This window comes from Platalea leucorodia (assembly GCF_965183815.1).
Source record: "Platalea leucorodia genome assembly, chromosome: 18".
Classification (NCBI taxonomy): Eukaryota; Metazoa; Chordata; class Aves; order Pelecaniformes; family Threskiornithidae; genus Platalea; species Platalea leucorodia.
In genome coordinates, this window is record NC_138840.1 from 7608311 (window position 1) to 7630625 (window position 22315).

At 47.8% G+C, this 22315-nt stretch overlaps 1 protein-coding gene across 1 annotated transcript; it reads left to right on the plus strand.

The window, feature by feature from the left end:
* Positions 1 to 1373: 1373 nt before the first annotated feature.
* On the plus strand, positions 1374 to 20914 carry SMAP2 (small ArfGAP2). Its single transcript, XM_082329861.1, has 10 exons — positions 1374 to 1559; positions 15011 to 15144; positions 15727 to 15812; positions 16667 to 16745; positions 17110 to 17196; positions 17799 to 17880; positions 18403 to 18503; positions 18618 to 18783; positions 19043 to 19365; positions 19778 to 20914. The coding sequence occupies exons 1-10, from the start codon at positions 1457 to 1459 to the stop codon at positions 19901 to 19903; spliced, it is 1287 nt and encodes a 428-aa protein (XP_082185987.1). The 5' UTR covers positions 1374 to 1456; the 3' UTR covers positions 19904 to 20914.
* Positions 20915 to 22315: the final 1401 nt, after the last annotated feature.

Sequence of the window (22315 nt, forward strand, 5' to 3'; positions counted from 1 at the left end):
AGCGCCTTTCTGGGACACGAGTGTCACTTTTGGAAGCCTTATGTAATTTCAAGTGTCTCTCAGATTACTACATAATGACATATTTTTTTCTCCTTTTGATGCCATTGCTCATTTGATTGCAGCTTTTCATGTGTTGCTCTTTCTCAAATTCTCCCCCCAGCACCTCGGCATGGGAATACCAGGGTTTGGTTTATGATCTCCATCTTGTCTGAACGACTCAGTCTTTGGATCCCCCCATTAATTTTACCATGGGATCCAACCGAACATTTGCCTTTGACCGGTGGTCCCCCCATGTACCTGAGGGTAAGTGTTGCAGGGTCTGCCCCGCTGCCCTTGGAGGAGCTGCGGGAGGATCGGGCCCGCAGTGACCTGGCACCGGGCACAGCCGTGTCCCAGGCTGCCGTAACGGCGTTAGGAGCAGCCGGGCCCTGCACGGCCACGGCCCCGTGGGCTGCCGCAGGCCAGGGCCCCAGGAGAGCCGTGGGGTGGCCCTGAGCCACGCGTGCCCCTGTGGGGCAGAGACCTGGGGCAGAGCCTGGCCCGGGCAGGGATGGAGGTGCTGAGCAGGGACCTCCTCCTCCCTCTCTGCCTCCTCCAGGGAGCCCCCCTCTGCTCAGCCCCCCAAACGCCTGCCAGACCCCCGCACCCCACAGCACCCCTTCCATCCCCCAGCCAACCCCCCCAAGCCCCCAGCCAGCACCCCTACTCAGCACCCCAACCCCCCCCAGCCAGCATCCCTACACCCCAGCCAGAACCTCCAGCCCCCCCAGTCCCCTCAAGCCCCTAGACAGCCCCCCCAACCCCCCCAGCCAGCGCCCCTGTACCCCCCCAGGGCCCCCAAACCCCCCCAGCACCCCTGCACTCCCAGCCCCCTGAACCCCCCCAGCGAGCATCCCTGCACCCCCAGCCAGAACCTCCAGACCCCCCCAGCCCCCCCAAGCTCCCAGCCAGTCCCCCAAAGCCCCCCACCCAGCACCCCTGTACCCCGACTCAGCACCCCGAACCCCCCAGCCAGCATCCCTACACCCCAGCCAGCACCCCCGAACCCCCCAGCCCCCCGAACCCCCCAGCCAGCATCCCTACGCCCCAGCCAGCGCTTCCAGCCCCCCGAATCCCCCCGGCCTCCCCTGCACCCCCCAGCCCCCCACCCGCCTCCTCGCACCCCTCAGCCCCCCCGCCCCGCCCCAGCCCCCGCCCCGCCCACAGCTCCGCCCACCACGTGACCCTGCCCATTCATGCCTCCCCCGCCACCGCCCCGCCTCCACCGATTGGCTCCCGCGGGCGCTGCCGCGCCGCAGCGAATCAACGGCGGAGGGGGAGCGTTAAAGCGCGCGCGCTGCCGCCGATTGGCTCCTCCCCCTCGTCGCCCCGCCCCTGCCGCCGGCCGGAAGCAGGAAGCGGCGGGTGCCCGGGACGGCGGCGCCGTGACCCGCGGGCGGGCTGCGCCGGCCGCGCCATGACGGGCAAGTCGGTCCGCGACGTGGACCGGTACCAGGCGGTGCTGGCCAGCCTGCTGGTGGAGGAGGAGAACAAGTACTGCGCCGACTGCCAGGCCAAAGGTACCGGCGGCCTCCCCCGCGGGCCGCGCCGGCTGAGGGGGCGGCGGGGCCTGGTGGGACCGGTGGGCCCGGGCCGGCGCGGGTGTCACCCCCTCGGTGCCGGCGTGTGGCGGGGCGCTGGCCCCTGCTCCCCGCCGCTTGCTGCCGGGGCCGTGGCCTGTCGGGACCCTCCGGTCTCCCCGTCCTTCCCGGGGGCAGCGGCGGGAGGAGGGACGCCTCCCCCGGGAGGACAGGCCCGGCTGGGCCTTGGGGAGTGACGGCTCCGTCCTCCAGCCTCCCCCGCCCCGGTTCGCGGGGGCTTGCGGTGTGCAGCCCCGCTGTCAGCGGGCAGGGAAGGCTCCGGCTGCGGGCAGGGGCAGCGGTGCTGCCTAAAGCCGCCGCAGCGGGGTCCGGGCGGTCTGGGGGTTCGTAGCACGGCGGGTGGCTTCCCCTTCGGTTGAGCAGGCGCTTGGTGTTTGAAAAAAAAAAACAAAACAAAAAACCACCCAGACTTGGCTTCAGCACGGTTTAATTCGCTGCTGGTCGCAGCAGGCTGTGCTGGCAGTGCTCCTGTCGGAGAACGCGCTCCTGGTGCTCCCAGCCCCACTTCTGCAGCTCGGCTGTGCCCATCGTTCTGCGAGGGAGTCGAGTAGAAAACTGCCCGAGATCCGCTTATGGAAACTCATTGGCTCCCTGACTGTGCTGGGGCTTGATCGCAGATGTCGGTGTGAAAACACTTCATGGCGTGTGGGGACTGCTCTTCTGGAGAAGTCTTGTATTAAGAGGAACCTGGAAAGCTGGCGTTGCGTAACTGTGGAGGGCATTCCGGCTGAGGAGTGATATCCTGTAAAGCAGCTGTAACGTGAGCAGCAGATCGTGTTTAGAGGCTCAGACAGGAGCGGTATTTGAAGGTGCAGCGTGTAAGGAAAAGGAAGGAATTGTAACCTAGCCGTGGAACCAACTACCACTGAAGGAATTTCCTATTTTGTCCTGTGCTTCCTTTTCCACTTAACGTTGATTTCAAGGCATGTTGTGACCCTTACTTTTCTTAGAAAGGAGTGGAGTGGGATAGAGAGGAAGTCAGATGTAAATGTCTGAATTCTAGAAGACAAAACAAATGAATAAACCAACTGTTACTTGTTCCATGGTGATGCAGATGCCTTTCTGTAGCTTGCTACTGTGAAATGCTTTGCTTTCCCGTAGCAAAAGGGTTAAGGTTATGCCTATGCCTACCTAAAATCCTAGTTTAATGAGCTATTAGAATGATTTGGGGACCTGAACTTGAGGCTTGTTTCCCAATAGCTGCAATAAATGAACTTGGAGCAGGGGCTGTGTTTCTGTGTCCGCCAGTAAGTGGGAGACTTGGTCACCTCAGTATGACCTCTAAAAACTGAAGAGACCACTGCTGAAAAACATTAAAAATGGTGCTATTAAGGTTTGTTTTCAGCCCTGCTCCAAAAAAAAAAACCCTAAAACATAGTAACCTCATCATAACAACCTGTTTTATCTTGGAGATGGCTTATTTTGAGATGTTTCACACCTGGCTTTGGCTGACCATGTAAGTTGAACATGGTGGTGTTGGCAGAGAGCAGAATGTTCCTCTCGCTTGCAAATTGCTTATCCCTTGGCTCCTGATGCCAGTGCCAAGGGCAAAAATAGCTGTGTTGTCTTGTCTTTTGAGGCATGAGACAGTAATGTACACAATATGGAAACAAATTCTCATCACAGTTCCAGGTTGCTCGTTTTGATGTGGTTACATAGCTTCTCCTGTTCATAGTGCATCCTGGAAATGCAGTATTCCAGTTAATTATGTATAAAAGTAAACGTGTACAGTTCAGCATTGCCACTAAAGCTAGAAGCCGCTTGTGTCTGGGAAGATAGGTTGCATCAGTCATGAAGAGTAGGCTTCTGTTGTACTGAGTTATCTGGCAAAATAATTATCCACTGTACTAATGAGATTCATGGAGATGTGAGGGCAACATACGGAGTTTGTGGCCACAGGAGGTGTATGTGCACTAAGCTCTCCAGCCAGGTATCTGACTGGTAGTTGGTGCCAGTCAAAGCATCATATTGGGCTGTGTTTTGGTTACTGTGGCTTGATGTGGTGTTCTCCCAGCAAGACAGAGGTGCTGGTTTGCAGTAATGGCAAGGAAGGCCTGATGTTAATTCTTACGGCTGCTGAAAATAACTGCTTTGCCTATGGAAATGAGCCCTAGGTGTACTTGTGCAGAGTAAAGAGCACATTTTATTTGATATGTGGCTTCTTAATAACTAAAACTCTGTGCAAGTCTGCACTGAAGAGAAGCCACGTGGCCTTTGCTAGCTCCAGATGGCTTCCCTCAACATTTCTCGTGCTACCTGGAAGAATAGCTGCTTTTCTGTACAGCTGATTGTTGCTGAGTTTTTAGCCGATTGCACGTCTGGCTATGCTAGTTGAGATACATGAAGAATGTATTTGTGTACAATTTTGTGAACAGTAGTTTGCCAAGGTCACAGCTGAAATCTCGTCACCGAGCACTGGTTGGTGGTGGCAGGGGTGTTTCTTATGCCAGCTCCCTTCTTTGTCAGCTCACGTTCAACTTAAGGATTTTTGCAGGAGTTTCAGCAAAGTTGAAGGCAGAGTAAGAACCTGGCAGCTCATACAGCACCTCTCAAGACACTTTTACAGTAAAACCCTGGCTTTTGGCAATCTGTTTTTATGCTGAAGTTCCTGAATTTTGTAGTGGTTTGCTGCTTGATCTGAGCGTTTCAAAGCTAGCATGACACATAGGCAGAGACTGTTCAGATGCCACCCACACTTCCATTATGCCTGTTCCCAATGACCTAACTACTTGCTGGGTTTCATTACTGTATTTTTTCCACTTCTATATACAGAACTAAATGAGATTGCAGTACCTCTAGTGTGAGCTGCAGTGCTAGTATGTGCCCACTTGATTTCATGCTCTACAGAAATTCTCAGTGTTAGGGTAAAAGTCTAGTTTTCAGGAACGTCAGCTCCCTGGTGCTGGCTACTGGTTGGGCCCCGCGCTCTGGGACCAGTGCAGCAAGCACGCTCTTGTTTGCCACGCCGTGTTGGTGAACAGTTGGGTATCTTGCTGCTCTTCTGCCCTTAGCAAAGTGATTGCTTAGCGAGGTTATCTTCTGTGTTCTTGTTATTACTTGCTTTCCATCAGGCGGTGCCTACAAGTGATTCCTAGTCCAACTTGCATCCTTAAGTGTGGTAAGGAGAGAAAACTAGTTTCTCCAATATACTCTCCTTCCCTTGTATGTTTGGGATGCAAGTAACTTCTGTGGGGCACATCACTCTTCCCAAGGCATTTCTTCTGACAAGCTGTTGGAGACAGCGATGGCTTCACGTGCTTTTTCCACGTAACTTTTCTGTAAGAGCTGCACGGATGAGCCTGAAAGGAGAACTGCAGAAGCGTGAGCCTGATGGCGTCCCTTTGGCGAAAGCTATTAATGTCCTGAGTCTAAGTTGTTGGAGGGGAAAAAAGGACAAGGAAACTGGGAAAGCAAGCTCGGGGTGGTTTTTGCTTCTGCGACAATAAACACTGCAGTGGTTGGAGGCTCTTGTTTTGGAGGAAGTTGGGCGAGATCTCTCGCCTGCTGCTTCCTCTTTGCATTGCAAACTTTCTGTCCAAAGTAACTGTGGGTAAACTGGGTGATCTGATGAAAAGCGGGTGGACAGGTAGTACATAGTACATCCTGCACCAAAGCAGAGCGTGGCTAGACTGCTTTCTGGCAGTGGAGCTTAGGAGTGAAAAACTCTGTGTATGTGAGAAGGGTCTTCATTACTTCATCAAAACAGGACTCGGGAGCTCAGTGGCAGCCTTTCAGGATATAATCTAGCCATGTTAGGCACAAACAGAACAACAGATTTCCCCTTGCAAGTGCTATCAAAGATTACTTGTCTCAGTGGTTTTTCACATGCAGCTCTGAATGCTATCACGATACTGATATTAATGATCAAAAGCAATGATCCAGCACGGAGTCGCAGCAGCGCTGCACCGCCTGCAGCGATGCAGCTCTCCCTCGGGACTGCCCAGCATGGCTAAGGTGGTAGAGTGGCTGCCTCCACTAAAAGCTGGAGTGATGAGTTATCATCATCCTCTTTTTGAAGGCCTTTGCCGTATGAATCGCTTGAACAAAACGCCTTAGAAGAGGAGGTGTTGATGAGTGAGAGTGGGATCTCTTCCACCAGCGCATGTCTCATGGCAAAGGGCCTTCTGAGGGCAGTTGTGTTGCTGTGGTGTTGTGTGTATAAGATAGCATGATTGTGAAGCAGTCTGACTGTATTGAGTATCTGTCAGAAGATACCCTGCTGAACCTCAGAATGAGTCTGGAGGCTGAAATTACAACATAGATGAAGGAGAGATGTGGTGTAATCTGTGCAAGCTGGACTTCACCTAACTGTTCAGATGTCTTCCAGTAATCGGAAAATGTCTTGTGTTGAGTAACACTTATATTAACTGGATTCTTCTCTGCATTTCTGACTCTAAAGCTCTGTGCTGAACTTGTGTAACATACAGCTAATTCTATTTGATTCTCTCCTTCTCCCAAACTCTTCCCCTCTGCTCTTCCAGTCCTATCTATCCAACAGGCTCCTTGGATCCAGTTTCGTTGACGTCGGAACGGCAGGTTCCTCCACAGGGAGCACCAGCGAGGACTGCTGTATCCGTCCATCAGTTAAGGTTGCCCTGTGCTCCTCCTGGTTTGTCTGACTCTTCCCTTCATCCCTCGTGTCTTGTGAGAACTGTGGGTTCCATGCCAAAATCAACCCTTTCTTCTAACTTTAGTGGTTAGATGGGAAACTATTTGTTGCTGGATGCAATTCTTCAAGCAGTCTTTTCCAAAAGAGAGGTAGAACTTTGAAAATACGTGTGAAGAGGTGGTTAAATATTGGATGGGAAGCAGGAGGAGCAGGATAAAAAGCTCGGGGCTAGAGTAGGTGTAGCTAAGGAAGGATGACTTCCAGTGGAATGAGGGAGTTAGCTTATTACAGTTGGTTTAGTCCAGCCAAACTAGTATTAATATAAACCATGTTGCTGATATTCAACAAAAATCTGTTGTGACTCAACTCCTCCATCAGCAGACTATTGAATCGCAGCTGAATTTCCTTTTTAGTAAAAGCAATATGAAGAGTAGCTTTTTAAATAGCTGCCTAGAACAACTGCATGTGATGAAGAAATGATCATTATGGGAAAACTGAGCAGTGGGTAGTGATGCATATTGTTTGCCTGCAGTGGGCTTCAAAAAACCAAAGCGGTAGGACTAAAGCTTCTCACTTGCCTTAGAAAATCTTGTATTAGGAGAAAGCTCAATCTTATGTAATGGAAGCTTGCCAGAGGGGATGCATATGTGCTTGTATACTCATTTTAATTCTTTGCTGCAGTCACAGTATTCTGCAGTTATCTTAATGAGCGCTACATTTTCTCTTCTGCTTTTGACCTGTTCTAATCTTTAAAGTCAGGTCTGAAAGGAATAGTCTTGTGCATAAAGCAGTCTTAATTTCAAGTGAGTGTAAATGTTCAGAAATTACCTTCGTCTGTGAGACTGGCTTTATCCCTTCGTGATCTTCACCCGCGAAGTCTGAGCCATGCTGCCACGGTGTACGACTGGCTGGGAGGGAATGCGGCTCTGTCTAGCTGTGAGCCTGACCTTACGTTCACCTACTTGGAGTAAGTTGTAACTTCCCCTTCAAGCCACAAAGCGAGGAAAAAAAACATCAGCCTTTCCAGTGGGGACTTATTTGGAATTGGTTTGTGCTCAGGAGAGCTGTAGGAAGATACCCTTTAAGAAAAGATATGCAGAGCTCTGAGTCACGTACATGGATGTATGTCTCTACATCTGCCAGAAATAGATAACAAAGATAATCCTCCAAGCAGAGGGCATCTCGGCAAACCGTGTCAGCTTTAATACCGTTCGTTGTTCTTCTGTACCAGCTATATTGCCCCACCTGTGAAATGGAGAGCCTGTGTGGTGAGTGGCCATATAGCAGAGGGTGTAAATTAAGGGTCCAAAAATGCCATGTGATTCTCAGAGCATAGCTGCCACTTTAGTAAAAGTTTGTTCCTATAGTAACTGCCAGATGACTTACATAAGGTATCAAACACTCAGGAGCTTGTGTGCCAGCCTCTTCAGAAAATGCCTCTGCAATTTAAAAGTAATTCATCTTTCAAAATGCAAGTAGGTTATCAAAACCAACTAGAGAATCAAGAATAGCTTTGGTCTCCTTCAGGTTGATCCAGAATAGTGATTATTTCATGTGTCCCAGGAAATCTAGGACAGAAAAAGTTTGAGCTTTTAAGAGAAACTGTCTTAGAGCAAAGCTTCCTCTGACTGCGAAGCTGGATTTACCTGTGCTATGGTTGGACCTTCAGTGCCTTGTTAAACTGCTTACCTCTATTTTTGGCAAAACATGCCATTCCTTACTGGCGAGGTTATGCCTTATCCTTATGAATGTCAAGTCCTTTTTGGTAACTTTGATAGTGAAAAATAGTTCATGTCTAGCTCTAGATATTGAAGGGATTGTCAATCAAGCAAAAAGTGGCCCGGGAGCTGAGACTCCATCCTCTGTTAGGAGCTATTTTAAGGATTTAGTGACTTCTACATATCCCCACAACTCCAATGAGATTGAAAGATAGGGTCTAAATATTTTTAAAATGCAGTGAAGAATTAAAGCTGTGTGAGCAGATGTCTTGTAAGGGATTTGATGGTGGAGAAATTCTGAGTTGAATTTTGATGGTGTAAAATAGTGACAGTGTGAGTTTCCGTCCTGCTGCTCTGTTTATATGTGCGTTTGGGCACAGGGTTGGTGTTTACCTAAGTTTTTTTTTTGCATTTCATGGAAATTCAGGCCTCAAAATCTGCTGCCTTTATCCTAGCAACTTCTAGGACTGACTTGTGTCTGGTTTTGACTGGATCCTAGTAATTGGACATCTGTCATCTAGTCTCTGGTATTGACCATGTATATGTTGGGGCTCTTACTATGCTGACCTCCGCGGGAAATACGTGGATCATGGAACTTGGCTGATTTTTATATAATTTTAGACATTGTGGTCATCAGTATTGGTAATGTTAACCAGTCCTCTTGCATGGATTCTTATTATAGCATCTGCTTGAAATTGTCACTTTCACAGTTTATTTACTGAAGTAATAAACATCACTTGCTTAAACAGCAGGAAGGACCCACCCTGCTGTTCACAGCATCTATTTTAATTTCCTCCACCTTGCTCCATCTGCGCTTGTATCATCGCAGCACTTCTTCAAAGAACAAGATGGTAGCAAAGATAAGATGTGCATTGAAGGCTGCTTCTGCGAGCTTACCACCACTCAAAGTTAGATCAAATGCTGCTGTGTAGCTGCCTTCAAGGCCACCAGGCACTCAAATGTTATGCATTTCTGGTAAACTGTAGAAGACTCAAAGCCAGCTCCTGAGGAAACAAAACCAGCACCAGTCAGCTTGGTCTGACTTGGCCAGTAAGGTACCTGTAGCAAACGTTATGGTTTGGGGAAGGAGAGAGTATACTGGTTGCTGCTAATACAGCCAAGATGATTTTTAAGGCAAAGCTCCAAGCTGTTGTCGGAAGCAATATTCTCAACCCCCATAGATGCCTCTGGCTCTTCCTTTTTCCTGCAAAGAGTGGTTAAAGCCTGTAATTACTGCAGCAATCTTCTACAGGGGAAAAAAAAAAAGACAAAAGCCCCCAAAACAGCCCTTTCCTCTTTCAAAGGATGGCACAAAGTCAACTTTTTGAACCACAAAAATACTTAACTAGGCATATGCTTATCAAACTCCCTTGCTACAGAGCTTTTTGGCTTTAGCATCCCTGTTTCACTGGGTTCCAGTGGCTCCCTGAAAACTCCACATAGCTTAGTCTGGTACTAAACCTGAGCCTACATGCAAGTGTTGTGCTTCACAAATCACAGATAGCCGTATCAGGATGCATGCTCAGGCCAGTAACTAGCCTGCGTTAGTAACTAAATAGCATAATTTAGAGATCTCGAGTTTAACTGTACTTTTTCCTCACTGGCAGAGTTCACCTTGTTTCCCCAAACTAATCTGAACACTTGACTGTAGAACAGCCATCTGCAGTAAAGAGCAGCGGAAGTTGTTTTGTAAGACAGCCTTTGTCATAGCTTTTCTATGAGCGGAATGAATTTCAGTAAGTCATTAAGCAATCTCTTTCCAGAATAAGGAAACCACAAGTCAAAGGAAGCTCTTGGATACTTGGCTATTTCTTCATTTGGCTCTGCGAAAAGTAAGGCTTTTCAACTTTGGCTCGATGAGAAATTTCCAAGTATTGGTGAAGGCTTGTATGAGAGGATGTGAATGTCGTCTCGCAGGGATTATCCCGCTCCAAGGAGGATTTCCCACATCCACCTCCCCTGTGAGTTGTACGATGCCGTAGCCCAACACATGTAGCAGTGTTAGCTGGGCTCAATGGGCTGAGCAGGCACATTTCCCTGTTACAGCTGGGCTTTTGCTGGAGTGCTTGCAGGCAGGGAGCCTGCGAGTCCAGTGATTGTTTGCACTAAGAATATTTCATTAGGCTTTGAATAGCGATGCTCTCTCCTTCCTGCCTATGAAAGCATCTATTTTTTTCCTGACCCCCCCCTTCTCAAAAGAGCAGTGGCTTTGCAGCCAACTTCTGTTTTATTTTTAAATGCCTTCTGGAGGGTTATTACCAAAGAAACTTGCATGAGTAGCTTGAGCCAAAAATCTAATGCCTGAATAAAGGGTGAGGAGTGAATCCCCTTGGGTTTCCTTGATTAAAAACCCTTAAGGGTGTGAACTTCCCGCAGGTGACTAAGACATGGTGTGAGGTGGACTAGCCAGGCTGTGCTGGGCTTTTAAAGGGAATTGGGAGCCTTTTCAGTAAGGGCAGATCATTCAGACAGTCCTTGGAGGCATTAATGATTGGTAACTGAAGCTGGTATGACCAGCTTGGTATGCGGTGTTTGTTTTGACAGGCTGGGATATAAAACAGGCTGTGAGACTGCCTGGTGGGAGCACGGACTGGGCAGCTGAGTTTCTTGCACGTGGCTTTCTAGTCTCTGCTGGATGGTGGTGCATCCTGGCTTAGCAATACGCTCGAGTATTCAATGCAGCTTTCTAAAATGAAAACTGAGTGAGCAATAGATGCTTTTAAGCTTGTGATCTTTCTGTGACCACTGCCAGACTAGGAATATATCCCAAGGTAGTCTGAGCTAGCCTTAATGTGCCAGAACTGAGTGTATAGCTGGGCTCTTAAATCTCTTTTGATTAGTATCCCATTCTTACTCAAAACTACTTTTTTCTTTACTCTTTGCCTGCACATGGTTGGCATTCGCCAGAAAGGATTTGTGCACACCTGAGGTGATAAACAGGGGCACGAGATGCTTAATCAAAGCTGAACAACTATGCCCAGTTCCAGCTGGTGCCAAGGAACTTGCTTACCATGGATGTTAAAATTTGCCGTAATACTGGAACAAAGGTGACTGCAGCATCAGGCTTGCATGTCTGATACCGGTTGTCATTGCAGCAAACTCCCCGTTTTGCGTATGGGAAGTGAGTTTTCATTTAGGCCTTAAGCTCTAAAGCCATCTGGTGGCTGTGAGGACGCCAGCCCCAAGGGAACTATTTTTATAACATTAGCGAGGGTATTCACATGAGGACCAATTTCTTTCATGTTTCTTTCTAGTGGTTTAACAAGCTAAATGTTTCTGTTAGCCTTGTCCTAAAACCTTTTGTGTATAAGTGGCGATGATTCACTGAACCCGAGGGTCAGGTGCTCCCGTGGCATCGCCGTGCAAGCAATTCGTGGCGAGTGCCAGGGTGTGCGCAGAGGCTGCAGGGGAAGATAGGGCTCCCCAGCAGCTCTAGCAATGCTGATAAACGCTGCTATGGTGTTCTCTAAAGTGACTCATCGATACAAAAAACACTTTTCTCTGAAAAATTGTGTGCCCTTAACTGCTACAAAGGCGTTTTGCCCCTTCTGTCAATGCTCAGTCACTGTAGCTTCTGTACAGACTTCAGCGTGGTTTAGTTTTTGGGAAGTTAAATGCTGCAACATGGGACTGAACTCGCATCTGTAAATATCACCTGGGGCTTTCTGCGAGTCAGTCACCTTCAAAATGGCATGTGAAACTGTGGGGAAATGACTGTGCAAAGTTTCCCCCAGCCCGATCTTTACTGGGCCCTTGTGTGATTTCCAGTGCGAGCTCCTTCGTCCTGGCCTCAAAAGAGGGAAGTGGGAGGCTTGTTTACATGTGCATCAAAACCTATCTCCCCTTGCCTGCAAGACTAAGTGCTTTATAAAAAATGAAATGGTAAAAATGTTGTTTTGGCTTAATGGTTGGGGGCATTAGATACTAGCAAAGCTGAAGGTCTAGTAAGAGTGTGTGTTTGGGTTGGTCCAGCCTAACCTGGACATCTGGGCTTTGGCCCACTGCCTCCTTGGTGGCAGCCTGGTTAGGACGGGCTCTCTTGCTTAGAACACCCTAGCTTTTAGCAAAAGAAACCCGGTAATGTTTCTCACTGCCCAAGGCACTAAATGATAATTTTAATGAGCACGAAGTTATTTGGAGTTTGATTCAGCTGGGCAAATTTCATTTATTTGCCTTGCCCTGCTGCTGACGGGCTACTGTTCTGCTCAGCACTGGTTATTCCAGCAGCAACTCTTTCCCTGTTGTATTGCACCTTGCTGTGTCAACCCTTCGCTGCTGTCGAGGCAAGTGGTTCTCTTGTGCAGCTGCTTAAAGTAGCTTTTTACTCTGGAGGGGTGTAGCCATATCTGCTTCCTCTTTTTTTAATCATAGTGTTGATAGAATACAGGGCTGTGTAACCAGGCTAAAGAAATTACTAGTTCTATCCAAAAGCATGGGGTGCTCAGATCCAGAGTTCAAATTCATGTGCTTTGCAGAACTGCAGAGCTGGCTGCAGAGTTCGGGCAGCGTTTTGGAGAACCATCCAAGTATCCTGCTTGTGTGGCTCTAGTCACCACCGTGTCAGAGCAGGCTGCTGAACTTCTGGGATCACCATCTTCCTCCTGGCTGTGGACAAAAATCACCCCACATCCCCAAACTTCTGGCATTTCTTCTCGTCTGTAGATCTGAAGCCTCATGGCATTTATTGGCACTGCAAGTACACCCAAACCCTGGCTGGAGTAAGCATCAGTGAAGAGAACTACCCTTGGCTGTATAATGTGTTTATTGCCAAACCAAATGCTAGCTGCTAGGAGGATTTTTGAAAGCCTATGTAGTATTTTTTTTAAATATTCACTGGCATAATGAAGCTGCTTCAGTACTGGGGTCTCCCAGAGCTGGGATCTCTGAGTTGCAGCAATGGCCAGCTGTTATTCCTGTACTCAGCCCTTGCTGTTTCAGATCCTGCATCACAAATGAAGTCATCCTAAAGCAGGATGGGTATAACAGGCTGTACCACTGAGTCATTCATGGGGCATCGCAGGGTAGGAGGTTGCAGTGGCTTGAGCGAGCACATGTGACAAACCAGTGAGCTGATTACTACAGCCCTGATGTAGTATCTTGCTGACTATTAATCCTTTTAGTCCTGTAAAGGCTAAATATATCTAGAGTTTAAATCTAACCTTGAATCTCATGCTTAATCCTGCTGGCCGTCTCACGTTATAGCCTTCAGGGTGTATCTGGGAGAGAACTCCACAAATAAATCAAATGAAGGATCAGAGTTCCTGGCTTCACCTTGGTGTGCAACAGGCATAAGACTGAACAAGCCTTTTCTTCCCATGCCTTACTTTGTGACTGGCATACTTAAGTGCTGCTAAAAGCATGGGCCCCTGCTTTGATGCATTCAGTCCTAGATTTTGGTGGGTAGAATAGAGGAACTGAGGCATAGGCAAGAGTATGCTTCTGTTAAGGTCTTCACCAAGAGCTGTTCCTAAGCTGGGAAGTGACCGATCAGCTTCATTAAATTAGTAGCATTCTCAAGGGCCACTCTTCTAGTGAAAAAGCAGAAAGCAATGGCAGGACAGGGCAGAAGACTTAATAAAGACTTTAAAAATCATAACATAAATTAGCTGGAATAAGGTACTGGAGGTAAGTTAGAGGTTGCATGCCTTTGCCCTGGAAGGGACCGTGAGCCACTGATTGCGTTAGCAGCACCAAATCCCTCAGGATACTCTAGACTTTCCCAGTAAATAGGAATTAAACTGTTAACAACCATCGAACATATTCAGGAGAGTCAAATACAGCGATGCTTTTTTAGGGCTTTGAAATTACACTTTCCCCCTCTTCCCCCTCCCACCTCAGTCTCATTAGCTTTGAGGCTTGCTATTTTAACTGTGGCAAAAAAAGACAGAATAACTCTTCATCTGCAATAATGCCTGTAAATCCCTATAAAAAGGGCTAGTACAGTTTATTGGAGGCTATTGATTCCCTTATTCGGGATGTGGCTTTGCCGTGGCTGTTTGGCCAGTTACCCATGGACAGTGATACACAACCCATGATGGAAGCTGGCCACGCTAGCTGCAGCTGGCTAGCAACTCTAGCCAGATGACTTAGTTTTAAAACCTGCTTGTCTTGCACTGCAGAGGACTACTTCCAAACCTGGTCTTCCTTCAGGACTGAGGGTTTTGATGGCCAGGGTCTGTCGGCCCTGGCTGGGAGAGGGGGGCTGCGAGTGGTGGGAGTGCCTGTGGACCTCTGCCGTCCCCTGGGTAATGCATTGCCAGGTTTTCTTCAGAGAACTGTTTGCAGTGAGTCAAACTAAGCTTGTTAATCTTTCCCTTGTGGTTTTTTCCCTGGCATGATCTCCCTTCTACACCTTGGAGCTCTCCTGCCTGTCTGAAAGCCGCATGCAAACCATCAATCTGATTAGAGCTGTAGAAACTGCGGAGTGAACTGTTAATGGGTCTTGTGCCAGGATCACAACCTGGGGCTCTGCCCCCGGCTCTGCGGTTTTGGTGGTTGGAGTACGGGGTTTTGTCTGTGCTGCTCCCCTTACGCAGCTCTATCTTCCTGCATAGGACCAACAGAAGATTTGAGGATGCACTCCGCATGTCAAATGCGGAGTATTTTATGCTGCTTTTCCTGGAGCAGTAGTGAATATTCTGGAGCTGATTCCACTGCAATAAGGTTATCCAAGAAAGATTCTCCATTGCTAAAGCAGGAACATGGATTTATATTGACATGACTGTTACATCAGCTTAAGCAAGAGGAAATTAGGGTTTTGTAGTGTCTTGGGTGGTTTGAATGCCTATTTTCTTCCCTCCTCCTTTTAGAGTTGTGTTTGTCTTGTGTAGAGCTCTCAAAATGGAAGAGGGAGGCAATAAAATACAAGCTCTAAGTACAATAATTGGGAGACGACCTTTAAACATCCTGCTAATGTCTAATGCCAATTTCTAATCTGGATGAAAATGTAAATGCCTCAGTCCCAGTTCACTTGGTGCAGTTTCTCAGTTGCTCAAGGCAACTACAGGTTGACTTGATGGTGTGAAACGCTTGTCTCTTTGCAGGGCCACGATGGGCATCCTGGAATATCGGTGTATTCATCTGTATTCGTTGTGCTGGGATCCACAGGAACCTAGGGGTTCATATATCCAGGGTAAAATCTGTCAATCTTGACCAGTGGACACAAGAACAGATACAGGTAATGCGAGTGAAACCTGCGCAGTGGTGTTTGGTTGGTGGGGCTTGGTAAGCTTGGCAATAAAGCCTGAATAGGCCAGAGATGTGGGAAGTGAAGCAGGAAGAAGATATCAACTAGGTTAGATTGGGAGAGAAAATGTCATGATTTCGGGCTTAGCAAACATCAGAGGGTAAAGACAAACACTGCAAGCTTCTGTAAAACTGCCCAGGGCTGCTGCTAGCTGGAGCTGCTGCCCACCTCCTCTCCTTGAGGTTTTCAGAAGACAAATCCTGCCCTTCCAGAGTGACACTAGGTTGCTAATGTGGTATTTATCTTGTCTTTGAATAAATATTGTGCTGTGGTGCTTAGGATTGGCTAATTGTAGGAGGGGGGAATCATAGCAACTGCATCGGGGGTTCCCAGCTAGCAGGCTTGCACCAAAAGCCTGAGGAGTGGCTTTCAGGTACAGACCAGACTTCAAAAGTCCACACGTGCCTTGTGGTTAATACGGGTAGGCTCTTGCTTGGTAGCCTGGTGTGCTAGTATGTGTAAGAGCTTTAATGTCTGTGAAACAAATGGTTCAAGAATTCTTTTGAATTGCAGTGCATGCAAGAGATGGGAAATGGAAAAGCAAATCGTCTTTACGAAGCCTACCTGCCAGAGAACTTCAGGCGACCTCAAACAGATCAGCATCCTTTCTTCCTTTGCTGCTGAGGAAACATGGAGTCTTTTCTTCTTGTTGCTTAGTAGCTGCACTCCTTGCACAGGAGGCTTAACTTCATGTGCCTGGGCATCAGCCGTGAGAATGAGTTCCTAGCTAGGCATCCTCCAAGCGTTGCTTCACCCACAGGCTGCTTGCTTACAGAACGAAGCAGAAGCGAGCTAAAAGGATCGCTTCCAAGCTATAAGGGTGGAGAACTGGGACACGAATGTTACAACCTGAAGCTATTGCATGAGATGCCCTCTAGGGTCTGTGGCAAATAGGAGGGTTGACTTTCAAAAGTGCTGAGTGTTTAAAAGTCTCAGTGGAGACAGCTGAAAGGGTTTAACGCTTCTGAAAAATTCAGCTGTAACTTTTACCTTACAGGAGGCTTTCTAGATGCCCAGTGCAACAGTGATGTGAACCTAAAGAAACACAGGAGCACCTCTCCACCATCATTTTTGTCTTAAGCTGGTGGCTGAGGTGCTTTTGTACGTGTAGGATCCATTCCTCTGACCGCTGTGTGATTTGTGCTAAAGGCATGTATGCTCTTAAGTGATGGTTGAAGTAAATATACATCGGTGAAGAAAATACACTAGGAATTCAAGCCCTGATTTAATGTACCTTTTATAGCACTGTCACGCTTGGAATAACCCAAGGGCAAAAATTGAGTAGCTAAAATAGTTGGATCCAACACTAAATTGTTTTAAGAAAGTTACTGCTGGAAATGCTCTTTAAACAGTCATTAGTTTAGTTACAGCCTGTACCTTTTATCCACATGTCAAATAATACTACGTAAGTCTTCTATTCTTGAATCATTTGTCTTTAACAAGCTGCTTGCAGAGCTGTGGAGAGCTTCATTCGGGATAAATACGAAAAGAAGAAATACATGGACCGAAGTATTGACATCAATGCATTCAGGGTTAGTTTCTAATCACTTCTACAGAAGCTTGGATACATGTTAAGATATAAGTGTCTGTCTAATGAGTAAGCAGTGACTCTATGAAAATAGACAGGTTAAATGTTTCCTCTATCAGTGACTAATCTCTTCTCCGAGGCCGATTGCTTCAGTCATTCTGTAGAAAGAATTTAAATTGGAGGGGACCTTTGAAGGCCATCGTGTCCAACTCCTTGCTCAAAGCAGGACTAGCTTCAAATATAGGTCTTCAGCTGTACCTTTGAGGCTTTTTAGATTAGTAACAGCATCACGTAAAGCTCCGTATGAACTTTCTCTTGGTATGGCAACATGAGTTTTGACCCTCATGTCAGTGTTTTTCTCCTTACAGAAAGAAAAGGATGACAAATGGAAAAGGAGTAATGAGCCAGTATCGGAAAGAAAACTGGAACCTATCATATTTGAGAAGGTGAAAATGGTAAGACCAAAAGGCATGGTCATAGATCAATTGTAACAAAACTTCTCTCAAGCAGAACGGAGGTAATCCAGCTTGATATGGAAGCATTTTTTCTGGCCTCAGTCATAGCAGTGGATGCATTGAGTCACACTAATGGTAGTACCTTGTTTTCTGCTGCTCAACCAGATACTAAGCAGATGTGCTCTGCCTTGCGATGCAGAGCAGATTGGAATCCTGCTACTCCCCACTTAGCTTCCCAGCTTGAGCGGTTACTTTTCTCCTAGTTCAGAGCATCCCTGGTGGTATTGAAAAGCCGGGGAGATGTGGTGCTTAGGGACATGGTTTAGTGGTGGCCTTGGCAGTGCTGGGTTAACGGTTGGACTTGATGATCTTAAAGGTCTTTTCCAACCTAAAAGATTCTGTGATTCTGTGCTTAAATTTGGCAGCGGGTTCCAACGTAATGGGACAATAAAACAACTATGTAATACTCTGAAATTCTGTTCACTTTGGAAGCACTTATGCTCACTGGGAAAAAAGGATTTTAAGGGTTAATCTCATTAAAGCCTCTAATGTATCAGAGTAAAACAAACTTGAACTTGAACTCTGGTGTTCTTTTTCCCTAGCCTCAAAAGAAAGAAGAAACGCAGCAGTCTAGAAAAAGTTCTCCTAAATCTACCGAACCAGTAATGGACTTGCTAGGACTTGGTAAGAGCCCTTCCAGCCTTCTTGCACTTGTTACAATGACCCTTTACACCACCTTCGATCCTGTGGATTTGGTGAGCTTTTAGTAGTTATTTTTCATGTCAGGTGAACAATAGCCGATAGGAATACTAGGGTTTTGCTTAAACTACTCCAGTGCAACTCAAGCACAGCGCTCAGCACCACAGCAGAAACAGTTTTCCTTACGTTTCCCTTTACGCTGGTGCAGTGGTTGTGCCTACAGTATAACAGGAGCAGCTACAGTCGTCTCCAGACGCAGCGTGGCTCCCGGCTGCTCCGAGGTTAATAGGACGGATATGGCGCAGTGCGCTCCCTTGGTCCTGAGCCAGTTCCTTCTCAGCACCGGCAGGACAAGCGCAGAGCTGGCAATATGTGTTGGCTAAAGTAGGTTACAGGTCAAGTCGCCGGGTTGAGTGGCATATGTGCAGACTGCTTAATTGGCCAGGAGGCTGCCCCTCAGCCTGAGGCTATCTGTGGTGGATGTTCTCACCGCTCTGTCTCTCCCAGATGCTCCTGTGACAGCCACCGTTACAAACGGCAGGCCTAGCAGCTTAGAGAAGGATCTTGATCTTTTCGCATCGGTGGGAGCAAACTCTGACTCCAGGAAGGTGAGTAGGGAACATCAGTGCTTGACAAAGCCTAGTTAGATGCTCGAATGAGATGATGTGTGTCTTCCCCTAGCGCTGAATGCAGCGGTTGCAGTTGTGCTGTCTCTGTCTCAGGTCGCTGGCTCTATGCCAACATCTGGAAGTGCCGGTTCTGTTCCCGAAAACCTGAATCTTTTCCCCGAGCCGGGAGGCAAAGGGGAGGAAGTGGGGAAGAAGCAGCTCTCTAAAGACTCTATCCTCTCCTTGTACGGCTCCCAAGCACCTCAGCTGCCTGCGCAAGGTAACAGATCTCAGAATAGAGCTGTTGAACTGCGGTACGCTAATTCGGAGTGGGCGGGGTGTCCTGACAGCTGACAAGCAAAGATGGGGGAATGTAGGTGGTCCTTCTTGAGAACTGGCGAGTAGCAGAATGAGCAGCTTAGTCTGGATGTCACGGCCAAGTGAGTGTTGCGATAGTCTCTGATTTGAAGGTCGGCATTTCAGCCCCTGACAACGAATGCAGCAGTTCTTCCCTTCATTGCTTCTCTGCCTTTTTCTAGGAGCAATGTTCATGGCCCCAGCTCAGATGGCATATCCCGCAGCAGCATATACTAGCTTTCCAGGAGTAGCCCCCTCCAGCAGCATGATGGGAGGCATGATGGCACCATCAGTGGGAATGATGGCCCAGCCCGGAGCTGCAGGGATGGTGACTCCCATGGCCATACCAGCTGGATATGTGGGTAACGTGCAGGCAGCTGTCATTGGTGTCCCCAACGGGATGATGGCTGCACAGCAGGCTGGCTACGTAGCTGGCATGGCAGCAGTTCCCCAGCCTGTCTATGGTGTGCAGCCAGCACAGCAGCTTCAGTGGAACATTGCTCAGGTGAGGTGTGATCTTCTGCTGACCCAAAGGTAGCTGGAGGGCAGGGGAGGCACATGCGATTAAGCCTAGCCTGTTACCTGAAGACTTCAGTGCTTTTAAAGCCTGGCTGCTGGGGTTGGGTGAGGTCTGCTGATACTGCAGGCGAGCTGAGGGATCACAAAGGAGTAACTTGTTCAGAGGTCTCGGTGCTTGGTGGAGAACAAAAATCGGTGCAACATCAGCTAAAATGAAAACTTCCTCACTTGCTAGATGGGCATACGCCTGAGAAGCCAGTGACTTCTGTTCACCGTAACTCTTTAGAAGAGCTTGCTTAAGCCTGTAATATGTTGGGGAGCAAGAGTTTTACCTTTGACTGCTGTGGGCTGGCAGTCTCCTTGACATGGCCCTGACTTCTCTCCTCTCCCCTTTGCAGATGACCCAGCAGATGGCTGGGATGAACTTCTATGGAGCTAATGGCATGATGGGATATGGACAGTCAATGGGTGGAGGAGGTGCCCAGGGAAGCAATCAGTCCCTCAGCACTCAGATGTGGAAATGATCCCTTGCGTTGTGACTATTTTTGCCTTCTGTTCTGTTCTTCAAAACTGCTCCATGAGACATTCAGGGTTTTTCTTTCTGGCTGGCTGCCCAGCCTGAACCTCTTTCCATAACTGAGACCCATCTCTGCCTTTTCACTGTCAGACACGGTGAAACCTCAGTGACCAGAACATGAGCTCCCCTGTATTTAGCACAGTCAATGCACACTTCTGGGGTGGACCCCCTCCTTGCACAAACCTCCACTAATGCTTCTGGGTAGCACTTAATGTCCTGCTGGGTATCTTAGCAGAGGTGTGACTGAGGAACTTGGGAAATCTGTACTTAATACTGCCTGTGGTGTCAGGCCTTTTTAAGAATCACTTAAACTCTAGTATTAGTAGGGGTTTTGGTTAGCAGAGGGGTGGAAACTTTGGTGCTGAGGAACTGGATTTTAACCCAAGCCCAGGGGCAAGCAAGCCTTGCTACCTCTTCCCTTGAGTGGAGTTCTCCGGAGCTGAGGCCTCGCTGTGCTTGGCTCGCCAACCCTCATTGGAACCAAAGTCATTTTGAAGACCCCTCTCCCTCCCCCCGTGAGCAAGCAGGATTCTCGCGCAGTGTGGGGGCAAAGCTGTTTGGAATGTGAAACTTGCACTTCAGAGTGGCTTTTCTGTCTAATATGTGGTATCGATGTATTTAACTTTTAACAATCTAACTGAGAGTTAACTTATCAAGGGCTACGAGCCCACTGCAAGTTTTCTTACACTTTTAAAATTACTATGACATCCTAATTTATACTTTTTTCATATTTTTTTTGTTCCTGTGTAATCCTGGTACCCTTTCCTGGCTAGCTTTTGACATTTTAACCTAGGCATAAGAAGTGGGTGGGTCAGATTTCTTTTCTCATCTTCAGTAGAACACAACTGCTTAAACTCATCAGCGTGAGCAAAAAGTCAGACTTCTGCGGTCTGCTTTATCCTGTGTATATGTAAATTCCCAAATAAAGTATTGCAGTGAAACCTCAACTGACTTACCTTGTTTTTAAACAGCGTAACAGATTGTGTTAAATACTACTGTCGCCGGTGTGAGTTGTTCGCTTCAGGTGTGTGGGGATTTGGAGCCTTTCATCCAAATCGGACAAACTCCATCTGCTTTGTAGCAGGGCTGTGTCCCAAATGGCAGGTGAGAACAGCGTTTGCTGAAAGCTAAGGACTATCAGCGTGCAAAGAACCAGGCTCAGCAGAGGCAGAATCGGGTCAGTTGACACTTTTATATACAAGAGACTCACAGCTTAGGGGTGTGGGTAAATGCAGCATTCCTGCAGCTGTGGCTGCAGGGAGACCTTAAATTATTAGGACTGCAGCTTTACACGAATGTTCAGCAAAACCTGACCAAGGCCTATTCAAAAAGTAAATTTTAAGCTTTTACAAAAAGTGGTAACAGTGAGAATAGGGAAGGCTGGGGGGATTTAGGAGTCACCTAAAGAACAGATAAAGGCCAGTTTTCCTTAGGCTTGTGGGTGGCCATGTGCAGCTGCAGGGGAGAGAGCTCAGCTAATTGTGTGAGCCTTGAGCTGATGGTACTCTGCTTGCATATTAATTATGGTATATCTTTCCTCAAGTCGAAACCTGCTCTTTTCAGAAAAAAGCGGGTTTCTTCCTCTTCCCCTCCTCCCCAGCATATCGTTTGGGGGGGGAGGGTTGGCTTTTTTAAGCTACACGTGGTTTTGGGTTAGATGCTTTGAGAAGCTCAACTCAAGCACAGAAAAAAGTTTTCAAGCTGGCTTTAATCATCTTCACTTGCTGCCCCAATACTGTACATGCAGGTACAAGCCAATGAAAATGTGAATACTTCAGGTTTTTTCCTCCTTGGGAAAACTGGCTAAGAATATTTTACAAAATAGCGTGCACCCTCACAGCCATCAGTCCTGCTGCATATAAACCACAAAAATACAAGAGTTTTACATTAAGAAAGACCACACACATAGAAAACATTACATAACACAGGTATAAAATTGCCGTTTGCTTTTTTTTTTAAATCTATTACCATTCTCAAGTATCCATCACAATCCCATCCCCTTGTCTTGAGCATGGAACTGGGGCTTAAGGGACCCCCTAGCTCACCCCTCTGCGGCATTTATTTTAAGGTGGAGTTGTTAAACTTAACGAATCTGTCATCAAAGCAAAGTTTATCACAAAATACGAGTGGGCTAGTGAAGGCAGCCAGATTTGTTCCCGAATGCGGTTACAGCCTGGCTTCCAAAAGTTACGAAGCTACCCAGGGTGAGTGTGGCGGTCCTGCGCGGGTTCTGCACCTAACTCTCCTTCTCCCCGTAGGTAATGGATGCACACGGAAGGGCGCAAGGTTGGCGTGTGCCGCTCGTGGTGAGATTGCTACCTTTTTTCGGTAGAGATGGAAGGCTAAGCGCCTAGTAGCA